At 34.7% G+C, this 12,744-nt stretch overlaps 1 protein-coding gene across 2 annotated transcripts in view; it reads right to left on the minus strand.

The window, feature by feature from the left end:
* The window catches only part of LOC150098544 (uncharacterized), a 610,245-nt gene that overhangs the window by 62,208 nt on the left and 535,293 nt on the right, over positions 1–12,744 (minus strand). For both annotated transcript variants that reach the window (XM_090405300.1, XM_090405297.1), the window contains exon 34: positions 2,947–3,135. In XM_090405300.1, coding sequence (XP_090261426.1) covers positions 2,947–3,135 — 189 coding nt within the window. The remainder of the gene's footprint in view (positions 1–2,946; positions 3,136–12,744) is intronic.

Raw genomic sequence — 12,744 nt, forward strand, 5'->3', positions numbered from 1 at the left:
GTGAGGACCTCTGTGAGGAAAAGGTATATGTGAAACTACAAGGCTGGTGTTTATGAGAAGTTCAAGAGACAGCTTGCAAGTGTAGCATGAAATGACGAGTTGGCTGGAAAGGAGATCAATGCAGCTTGGACGATACTTCAAGAATTATCTAATAAAAGCTAAATGTAGTCCAAGGGTCAGAAGTTTAAATAAAGTAGGTGTGAAATGGATGAATGAAGAGAATTAAGCATGCAATACAGAGAAAGAAGGCATTATGGAGGCAGCATAAGAGGAGTGGTAATAATCATTTCTATGAGTTCACAAGAAGGGTGATTTGGTTGGTAAGGATAGCAAAAATGAAGTATGAGCAGTAGTTAGCTAATGAAGCCAAAAAGAATCCTAGGGAGTTCTTTTAAATATATAGCCAGCAAAAAAAAAAAAAAAAAAAAAAGATTATGGATGGATGCCATTGATTGGAGAAAATGGTGTAAGAATCACTGCTGCAGAAGATATAGTTGAGATATTTAATGAGCAGTTCATAAAGGTCTTTCATTCTTATGAATGCTACATCATGGAGAGCTTGAGAGCAGTTGATGATGAGTAGGAGAGACCGACTGTAAGAAGTATTATGGGGAATTGAGAAAACTTGATGTTAATAAGGCTGTGTGACTTGATAATATATTACCATGTATTTTGAAGAAATGTGCTAGGGAGTTGGCATCTGCCTTAACATATTTGTTTAATATGAGTCTCGCACTGGGTCAAGTTCCAAAGGAGTGGAAGGAAAGAAAGACTGTGCCACTTCATAATGGAGGTGACAGAACTCAAGCATCAAATCATAGGAATATCTATGTGCCAGTTATTGTGGTTCAAGTGTTGGAGAAGCTAGTGAGAACAAGCATCCAAAATTGGGTTGACAACAATGGCATTATCTTTGATAGACAGCATAGATTTGTAAACAGAGGTCATATTTTAGTACAATAAGGCAATAGCTTCATTGGACAAAGGAGATGGATACACAGTAGTATACTTAGATTTTGCAAATGCTTTTGATAGATTACTGCATGATAAGTTAATAGTCAAACTAGAGCAGATGGGGTTGGATATTCAGACCTAGTTTTGGATCAGAGATTGGCTATCTGATAGTTATCAGCAACCAGTGTATGGGGAGCAATATCCCAGGAGAGGAAAGTCACTAGTGCTGTGCCTCAGGGGGTCTGATTTTGGGGCTATTGCTGTTTAACCTGTATGTTAATGATATTGGGAAAGATTTGGATGGGGGATATTCAGTTGTTTGCAGATGATGCAAAGTTGGGAAAAACTATAAGGAGTAGAGTAGAGTAGAGATGTTGTGGCCTTACAAGAATACTTGAACAGATTGAGTTAGTGGGCACAGAAGTGATGATACCAGTTCAATGTTGTGAAATATAATGTTTTAAATTTGAAAAACAAAGATGGGATGTAGAATTTATGCTTGGTGGGAATATATTGTTGGAGGTGGAGGAAATAAGAGATCTTGGGGTGATGGTGGATAAGGATCTAAAATTTAGAGGGCATGCTGTTAAAATTGTGAGGACAACTGAACAAATTCTGGGAATGATGTGGAGGACACTGACTTGTAGAAGTAAGGCGGATTTTTGTTCCATTGTATAAGGTACTGATTAGGCCACACATGGACTACTGTGCACAGATTTGGTCACCTGGTTTTCAAAAGGACGAAGAGATGTTGGAAAGAATCCAGAGGTAACTGACTAAGGTAGTTTCTGATCTCTTGAATGTTGAATATGAGGAAAGGTTGAGAAGATGCAATTTACAGAGTCCAGTGGATAGGAAGAAGAGGGGGTGATATAATAGAGACATACAAATTGGTAAGGGGTTATTATAGGAAGTTATATAAGGAGGGTGTGAGCAAGGGAGTGAGAAGCAGGTTTTTTGCATGAAGAGTTTGTAAATGATCGAAATGCATTGCCTGTGAGAGTGGTGTCTGCAGAGAATTTGAATGTGTTTAAGGTGCAGTATGACGAGCTGTATGTATGTATGACAAAGGAACCTCCTTGATGAGTCTTTGACTCCATAGGGTCTTATAATAATAATTATTATTATCCCAGGTCCCAAAGTAGTGTAAAGATGGCAAAATTGTTCTGCTTCATAAATGGGGTGATAAGACTAAGGCTTTGAATTATAGGCCAATCTGCTTGTCTGTAGTTGTGGTCAAGGTGTTGGAGAATTTAGCGAGAAGAAGGATTCAGAACTGGGTGGATAGCAGTAGTTCTCTTTAATGGACAGCATGGGTTTGACAAGGTTATAACAAGGTGACGAACACACTGCACAAGGGGGATGCATATACAGTGTATATTTGGATTTTGCAAAGGCTATGCCACAACAGCACTGTCATGTCATAGGTCTCGGGATCTCTTGTGTGTGGAGCTGATATATATAAAATATTTGTTTCACATATTTGTAATTTATTATAATCAAATGTTAAAAAATAAATACCTTTATAATTATTTGTGTTTGAATGAAATATTATAAATTCTTCAAATTGTCTTTGCCCAAGAAGGGGTATACCGGTGTTATGAAATTTTAAAAGAGGATGCATGGGTACTGCAAGTTTGGGACACACTGATCTAAGGCAATATAAACTTCCTGTTACATAATGTTGAATTACAGTGACTTCAAGCAGCTAATGAAGATTTTGTATACTTCTCAGTATACAAAATCTGCAGAATCTTAGTATAAAAAAAAAGTAAATGACTTTTAAATGAAGGTTACTGCTATCTTTTTTTTTTTTTCTTTATGTCAGAATAAAATACAGATGAAAACAAGAAACTATTCTCTAATTAAATCAATGCAGGAAGAGAAAGAAAATTGATCTGATCAAATGAACTAATTATAATAATAAAACAAAACAAAACATATAATCCACACATCTTAATCAGTATAATTCATTATGAAAATTTTAAGTACCTCAATTAAAGAGAGAGAACTATCTCCTGAAGAATTAAGATTCCTCCGAAGGCGCTTTGATTCAGCTACTCGTGGCTGTTTAATTTTTGGCTTTACAAGAGTATTATCAATACTGAGGCATGGTGAAGATGCCGCTTCAAGTTGTTGTTCTAAGTCTTGCTTAGTTTGTTGAATATACTGGTCATAAGCCTGATAAATAGATTAATATCAAAATATTATCAAAAATGGGAATACTTAGTACTGTATTATATAAATAAAAGTATAAAATATTTAATCCCTCTCATTTATTATTTACTATTCATATAGAATGATCAATCTTTATTAGGTGTGAAAATATTATAAAAAAATAATTAAATGTACTAAAATAATAAATAATTCTGAAATTTAAAAAAAACAATAACATTTCAGGATATTTATTTATCATTTATCTAAACATGTATGTACTATCAACAGAGAGTAATGGTTAATAGGAAAAAATAAGTCTTGTTGCTTAAAAATATGAAAAATATAATTTGTATTTAATTTATATATATATTATATAAATTATAATATAATAATAATATATAATATATATAAGTAATTTCATAAGTTGAGCCACATGAGCAAAAACTATGGCTGTTAAAATATAACTTATTAAGAAAGTAAATACTAATGTTCTACAAAAAAAAACAACTGAAGTCTCAATTGTTTTAGACACTATACAAGACACTATTGATAGTTTAAAATCATTAATATCAATGCATTAATAAGAAGAAATATAGCTATCCACGAAGCATGAGAAATGTATGATGCACAGATATACTGCTTACTTACTACACATTTATATGCAAACTATGACAATTAGCAGTATATACTTCCCACATAAAAACACCGATAAGCTTGCCTGACAATTATCAGAATGATAATTTCATGACTCACAGAATGCATATATTAGATGTAATGGATCTCAGAAGTTGCACAGATGCAGACTGTAGTAATGACTATTTCACAGTGCCCATGCATTGAATTCCCTTATGTTTTCTCCCATACCATACCCTTCATTTTTTGAAATCATTTGTCCCAACCAACACAATCATTTCTTTCAACTTTGCATGCTGACTTACTTATATCACAAATTTTTGTACCAGAGTGGTATGCTATTATCATTTGCTTGTCTAGCACATCCCCTAATAAGAATCAATCTAAATAACCATGTCCTTTTTTTTATCTTCCCATATTTTGTCTCTCATTTTGTCTTCTCTCTTAGTAATTCGAATATCAGGTTTGTTACCGCCCTACATCAGCATTTTTAAAGTCATCCTTCCAAAAGAACTCTTTAGAATTTCTTTTGGCCTTATATGCTGGCTTTCTCTCATAATTAGCTTTGGCCTTCCTTATAATATAGATCACTCAGTCTTCTTGTCTGTATCTTATATTGCTCATGGGAATGCTCATTAACTTTTTCTTTATAATTCCTCCAACCCCTTTCTTTGTATGCAACTCCTGCTTATTGAAAATATTCATTCATCTAATTCTTACTTGATTTATCTTTCTAACTCTAGGTATACACATTCTTATACTGCTTTCTTCAAACATCCCATGCTACTAAAATCTCTCCCTGCCAAATTCTACTATGGTGCTGCTGCAAGTTGACTCCTCAAGCTTGTCAAAATCACATGCTTTGGCTTTGTAATTTTTCACACATACACATATCCTTTCTTAACAGAAAATTCTGCATTTCTAGCAATCTCCAAGGTCAAGACTACATGATCACTTTCTCCAAGCAAAGGCAGCATAACTAGATTGTTTACGGTTATGCAGAATTTCAACCTGTACTCATTGTGTAATTTGTAAGTGCATATCATCCATCAACATTCTCCCTTATACCCCTTGAATTATAGCAGCAACCAATTACATATTTTGTCCTGTTGGTGTCTATCTCACACTAAATGGCTTCAAATGAACTGTCCTCTGCATCCCTATCCTCCTGATGTACTTCTAGTCTGTAAGAAGATTCGAGATTGAAACCACATTATGATGTAAATAAAGAGTTTAATAAAAATAAACAATTAAAACCTAACAAGTTTCTTAAGTCGTAAGGCTTACATCATGAGGGGTACTGGTACATCAAGAATGTCACAGACAAAGTGGCTATGTTGCTCTGAGAGTACAACATAAAAGTGGCTTTTTTACATTTACAAAAAATATCAAGATTACTACATCTACCAAAACCTCCACATCACCCCATGAAAAAACCAGGCGTTTATGGGATTCATTGTGGCATTTGTTAAGTATGACAAACAGGCAGGGCAGGAGAGATCTGCATGTCTGATCTCTATCTTCTTTTTTATGATGTAAAAGACGTCATAAAAAAGAAGAGAGCATAAATCAGGACTGGCATTCCACACAACTACTGCACGCCATCAAGTACTTTGGCTACAAACAAAAATGTCATATATTGATTGATCGTAACTGTTTTACAAGAAAATTTAACGAAACCTCACAAATGCTTAGGATCCCTATACAATGCAATAAAAATCAAGGCTTAATTTTACATCAAGTATGGTCTGCTTTCATCAAAAATTTAGCTGCCATGAACCTAGGATATAGAATGCATGATACCACAGAATGTGATAGCAACAGCTAGCAATGTTCAAGCATGAATACAGTAACGAATTTACCGTTTCTATTCTGGTTTATCAATTATATGTAACAGTTGTGAAGTTATCAAAAATATCTAAGATGTGCAATTAATTGTTAACAGGCTTTTGTTGTGTAAAACTTTTATGTACCAGTATCCCTGATGTTGCAAGTCTTACAACCTATGAAACTTGTCGAGTTTTAATTGTTTATTTTTTATTAAAAAAAAAATTATTTTTTATTAAACTCTTTATTTACATCATAACATGGTCTCAATACTGAAATCTTCCCACAGAAATTAATGTTTGTACTTTTATTCTTTTTGGCTTCAACTTCTCTACTTTCTTTAGCAAAACCCCTCCCCCCCATCCTGTCTTCTGTCCTCTCTGAATATATATCCTTTGAATTCTATTCTTATGACTATATCATCTTCAGTCAACAAAGTCTCTCACTAATGCCTATAATTTCTGGCCAAGTTGTGCTAACCAATGCCAAAAACTTCTCTTCCTTATTTTGAAGACTTCTTTCATTAATATACATAAACTGAAATATTTCCTTTAACTTGCAATCTCCTTTACACCTCATGTTACTTAGTCCACTAAAATTATGAAGCTGGGTGCTACATTTTGCATCATGTGATAACTTACCTCTAGGTTGCCTGGACCTATGCTCACCTGTATCCTCCCTACACATTCTCATTTCCCTGACTTTGAACTTCTGAATTCTCACTGAACAAAACTTTCTCAAAACTCCTAACACCAAATTCATTCAGATGCAAACCGTCCACCTTATATAAATACTTCCTGCCATTAAACTCACTTCACACATCCACAAACTGCACAGCATTCCTCCTGCACAATCTGTGCACTGACTCATTTGCGGTCATAGCTCCATCACAACTCACCTCCATCATACCATGGCAACAGACTCCAACTTTTACTTTCTCACTCTTCTTTTTCACATGCACTAGAAACTCTTTCACATACTATTATAATTACGGCTATTTTGCCTGCTTCGGTTTAGGAGTGCTCCTGTTTAAATGTCATTGGCTATTTACTCGTGGATTATTAGGGCGTTGTAGATGTAAATTTACCAAAAAGTATATGTAGCATAAGGAAGAGAAATTTATACATACCTTTTTCTGGGTGTTGTGGCTTTTCTTCTTTCTGCGATGTCCGAAAACTACTGAGTGTGCGTGGAGGGTAGGCAATTTGGGAGAATTAAATTAGAAAAACCCGTTTTTTATTCAGCAATATATATATAAACATATATATTATATTATTATGTTATATAGGATGGGGAAAGGTGTTGATTTGTTGTTGTTGATGGGGAAAGGGTTGATTTTTTATATAGGGAGGGGGAAGGGGAAAAGGGGGTTGACGGGGTGTGGTCCGTTACTAGCATCAACACATGACCGGTAGGACACGTGTTGATGCAGTCAAACAAAATGGCCGAGGCATGATTGTCGTTCAAGGAATGCAAGACCATTTTAAAGTGGTATTTCAAATTTGTGAATGTTGTTGAAATTCAATGACAATGGTGGCATGAGTTTGCAACACAACCTCCAACACGTTTGACAATTGCACGTATTCGTGATAAGTTTGAGACCCATGGTACCATGTGCACCAGGGAAGATCCAGGAGCCCTCACACAGCAACAAGTTCTGCTTCCTCGGCTGTGGTGATGAAACAGTTTACATGCTCACCACAGAAGTCTACCACACAATGTGCATGTGAGACAGGAGTTAGTACTGCAAGCATATGGTGCATTCTTAAAGCAGCTAAATGGAAAGTTTACATCCCAAGATTATTACATGCAATGAATGAAGATGATCCTGATCAAAGAATGCAGTATTGTAAGTCGTTTTGACACATGGTAGATGAGGATGACGAATTTGCGAGGAAGATGGTTTGGTCTGATGAAGCATGATTTAAGCTTAATGGAATGGTGAATCAGCATAATTGTGTTTACTGGGCTCTAGAAAATCCAGACGTTCATGTGGACAAGGCAGTCAATTTACCAGGGCTCAACGTCTAGTGCGGATTGTCGTCTAGGGGTTTAATATGACCATTCTTCTCTGAAGGTACTGTTACACAGTGACAGTGTACTTAGACAAGTATGTCTAAGTACACTGTCACTGTGTACTTAGACATGCTACAAACATCCATTTTACTTGCCATTCATGCACTTTATGGGAATGATCAATTTCTCTTCCAACAAGATGACACACCTTCTTCCTATCCTATTCCTAGAAATTGATAGGACAAAGAAGTGCAGTTGAGTTGCCCACACATTCTCCTGATTTAACATCCTTGGACCTATGGAGGACTAAAGGAAGTAGTGTATCATAGAAAACCAGCTACACTGGTGGCCCTACGGAAAGAAATTCAAACGGCATGCACAGCAATCCCACCAGACACTTTGGCCAATGTTGCCCAAGTAGTAGTTAGCTGTAATATACCCTCTGTCCAAAAAGAAACCAAACTTTTCGAAAATAGAAGAAACTAGTCTTGTTAAAATGCTCCAAGCACTGTTCAGAGATTTTCATGCAAGTGTGTTTTCTTTTTCATTCTGCCTTCAAAATCCTTAATAATGTTGAGTTTTGTTTCCAAAGTCAATGTTTTTCTTTTCTTGCCAGCAGTAGAAGAATTGGACTTGCTTCTTTTGGACGACATTATTATTTTTTTGTGTGATAAAATTTTTATCAAGAACATAACAATAAACAATCACAAGGTTTGTAGACCATAAAAATCTTGTATGAATGGAGGCCGTGCGAAACACGTTAGTGCTGGTTCACAGCATGTACGACACTGACGAATGCGGCTGGCGCCTGAAAGATACGACCAGTGGTGAGGCGTGAAGTGGGATGGGAATACGTACATTTAAGAAACCGCGTAACTCCGGATTCGCGTAAGTCGGGGTAGCATAAGTCAGGGTATGACTGTACTTGCATACTTTACTATATTGAAAAAAAGTAAGAAAATAGCAAAAATACACAAAATTTAAAAGTGCTTGTAAGTACTTAATTTCCTCTTGTATGCAACTTTATTTTGTCTCTATTTGAAGAAGCCAACAACAGTCTCCCATTATAGTAGCATTCTATTTTTCAAGGTACTATTCTCCATTACCATGCTATCCTGGTGGGAGTATTCATCCTACTCATCAATGACTGAACCAATTTTCACTGTGGTATTATATTAAAGGTTTATCAACCAGCTCTTTTATCATTTTGGATTTCTTGTTGCTAAAAAACCCTTCAACAAAAACTCTCTTCTAGTTTTATTTTAGCGAGACTATTTTCTCTTAACGTTTTAATACTTCCCTTAATCTGAGGTCCACAAATATACCTTCCTTAAGTTGAACTTTTGAAATGCATCCACTGCAATTAGGATCTGGAATGCAGGTCCATTTTTGGACCTGCATTCCAATTAACTAGCACTGAAAAGTTTTTTTAAAAATTTAATTACAGGTCCTCTAACTAAAGTTAAAAAAAATCACTCATGAAGTAGTATAAAACATTCTCAGAAAATTGTAATGACTTTAAAAGTGTTATACAATAATTTCTGTTAAGGTTAGAAAATCAGAGACAATCTCAGAGCTTCTTTGCTTGTATGCTAGATTTTTTTCTTTTCACATGACAACACCCAAACATTCTGATTGGTGATATGTAGTCTCTCTGCTCTTAGCTATGAATCTCTGTGATTTTTCCAGTTGACCAAAATAAGCACAGCTGTATGAACAGCAAATGCAATAAACACCTGGAGGAGAAAACATTCACAGATTTCTTTTGCAGGTACAAAGAGGTGAAAATAATTGTAATACTAATCAGAATACATTTATGTAGGATGCAGTTATTTAAAAATTCTAGAGATATTTTGATAAAACCTTTAACATGAGGAATCAAGATACACTGGATATTCTTTTGAGCACTAGTTATGTGGAATGTACAATGGCTTAAAATACTCTATATTCAGATGTATAACTATTAAAAAGAATTAATCCAATCATATTTTTTGTGTAAGAGAACTTCAGTTGAAGAAAGGTGTCACCTCTGTGTAGAAGTGTTCTAACAGTTCTTGACAACGTGAAAATAATATAATTAATTTCTTTAGACTCAGCCATCAGAAAGCAGCCATCAGAATGCCTTCATAAATGTGTCCAAAAATGTTAGACTATCACCATAGAGCAGCATGAATTTTTTTCGATTCATCATATTGGATTATTAGTATTATGTGTAATCCAAACCTCAAGGCTCACTTTAGTAAGTATGGAAGAGGCAAACCCGAGGCCCCTGATGCTGGACAGTGCCTCACTTCATGTAATATACATCTGTATATTATCTGTAGACTAGTCCCTACTCTTTCTTTCTTGTCATTCCTGCAGGCAGGAACGACAAGAAAGGGTCAATTCCGATAAATTCCATCCTATTTTTCTTCTTCAGAGCTTTGCGAGTAATTGTAAATTTCCCCTGGATAGGCTACCAACCTTTTGCAGGGGAGTTCAGTGGTGGGGCTGCCACCTTAAAGCCTCCAAACCTGCGTTTTGGGAGGGAAAGTAGACTCCCACTGCGTGAGAAGGAAAAAACATGGTATAATAGGAAAGATTCACCCCTAGCCCTCAACTACACTAATAGAATTGGGAGGAAGGAGTCGAGGGCTAGGGGTGAATCTTTCCTATATTCACCCCTAGCCCTCGACTACTCTAATAGCATTGGGAGCAAGGAGTCGAGGGCTAGGGGGTGAATCTTTCCCATTATACTATGTTTTTTCCATCTCATGCAGTGGGAGTCTACTTTCCCTCCCAAAACGCAGATTTGGAGGCTTTAAGGTGGCAACCCCACCACTGAACTCACTCTGCAAAAGGTTGGTAGCCTATCCAGGGGAAATTTACAATTACTCGCAAAGCTCTGAAGAAGAAAAATAGGATGGAATTTATCAGAATTGACCCTGCTAATGGACAAGGACTTCTTTTTGAGAAATTAAAAATAGCTACTCGGAATGTCCGTGGAATTAGACAAAATTGATGAGTTAAACCGAGAACTAAAAAATAGAAACATTGATATAGCAGCAGTAACTGAGACAAAACAGAAAAAGAAGGGATCTCAAATTTTGGAAGATTATGTCATGATCTTCTCTCAAGTTCCAGAAGACAAATGGGCTTCATCTGGGGTTGCAATTTGGATTAATAAAAAATGTAAAAACAAAATTTTAGATTATACTTGGGTATCAGAGAGAATAATCAAAGTTAGAATGAAAATTATGAATCAAACATTCAATATTTTTGGAATTTATGCGCCAGTAGATGGAAAAGAGGAAGAGACAGAAGAATTTTACGGAAAACTTCAGGAATGTATTGATGAAACAAATAAAAATGAAGCAACAATCTTGATGGGAGATTTCAATGCTAGAGTGGGAAATAACTCAATAACAGGATGCATTAGATTAAGGGAGAATCAGTAATCAATAACAATGGAATTTTATTAAGAGACTTATGCATATTTAACAGTCTAAAAATCAGCAATACTTTCTTCAGGCATAAAAATATACATAAGTACACATGGGAAGCAAGAGGAACTAAATCAATAATAGATTACATTATTATTAACAACAAACTAAATAATAATATCAAGGATACAAGGGTTTTTAGAGGAAGCAAAATTGATAGATCATATGTTAGTTGAAAGCAGATTTGAATTCATAATAAGAACCATATACTACAAAAGAAAAAAAGATAATGTACCAACATCTAATAAACAGTTTAAAATTCACCTCCTAGAACAGGAGAGTATCAGAAACTTATATAAAAGCAGAATAAGAGATAAAATAAAACCAACTACAAACCATATTGAAACTGACTGGAAAAATACCAAGGCAATCATATTAAAGCAGCAGAAGAAAATTTAGGATATAAATCAAGGAAAAACAAAAGGCTCAGAAGTTGGAATGATAACTTAAAGGAATTAACTGAAAGGAAAAAACCAGCTTTTAAAATCTATCTGCAGAGTAAAAACACTGCTGACTATATAGAATATAAGAAACTACGGACTGAAGTCAGAAAGCTTTCTAGAATTATACGCAGAGAAGATTGGAGTAAATATGTTAAATCATTAGAGCAGGATATCACTGGACCACAAAGAATAGGTTTTAAAATTTTCAGGCAACTATAAACAGCAGAAAATGACCAATTAAGAAATAATCTAATTTCCAAAGCAGATTGGATAGAACACTATAAAACATTGTGGAATGAAAAACAAAGAAATACAAAACGATGATAAAACACAAAATTGAAGATATCAATACACAGGAAAGTACAGAAGATATAGCAATGGAAGAATTAGAAAAAGAATTTAAAAACTCAAGAAATAGAAAAAGCCCAGACCTGGATGGAATACGCATTGAGCTCTTTAAATATGCAGACAACAGCTTAAAGAAAACCTACTTAAACTCTTCAATAATGTCTGGAAATATCAAAAGATCCCAAAAGAATGGGAAACTGGAACAGTAATAAATATTCACAAAAAAGGTCCCAAGAACAAATGTGGAAATAACAGAGGCATTACTCTCTTAATAACATATCTAAACTATATGCAAACATTTTAAAGAACAGACTAATTAAATATACAGAAAATTATTTAGAAGAAGAACAGTGTAGTTTAAGAAGAGGGAGAGAATGCACAGATGCTGCTTTCACAATGCAACAGATCATAGAAGAAAAAAAAAGAATTTAATCTGCTCACTTTACTTCTATTTATTGACTACAAAAAGACTTATGATAACTTGAACAGAAATCTACCCCGGAAAATATTACAAGATGACAAAATAGCTCCTCAATTAATTAATGCAATAAAAAGCCTATACAGAGAAACAAAAATTTGCATCAAATTTGCGGATGGAACATTATCAGAACCTACAACTATAAATACCAATCTTATTCAACATTTATATAAACAGAATCCTAAAATAATGGAAAATAGCTGTCAAAGATGGAGTTAAACTAACAAATAATATACAGCCTAAATACAATACTTTATGCAGATGATCAAGTACTAATTTCAAATTCAGAAGATAAACTCCAAATTGCAACTAACCATCTAAATGAAATAGCAAAAAAAATTTTTAATGAAAATCTCTGAAACAAAAACTATGGCGATGTGTAGAAACACCATTCAAAAAGATCCCC

Source organism: Typopeltis vanoorti, chromosome 15 (assembly GCF_054136105.1).
Source record: "Typopeltis vanoorti isolate ZY-2024b chromosome 15, IOZ_Tvanoo_1.0, whole genome shotgun sequence".
Lineage (NCBI taxonomy): Eukaryota > Metazoa > Arthropoda > Arachnida > Uropygi > Thelyphonidae > Typopeltis > Typopeltis vanoorti.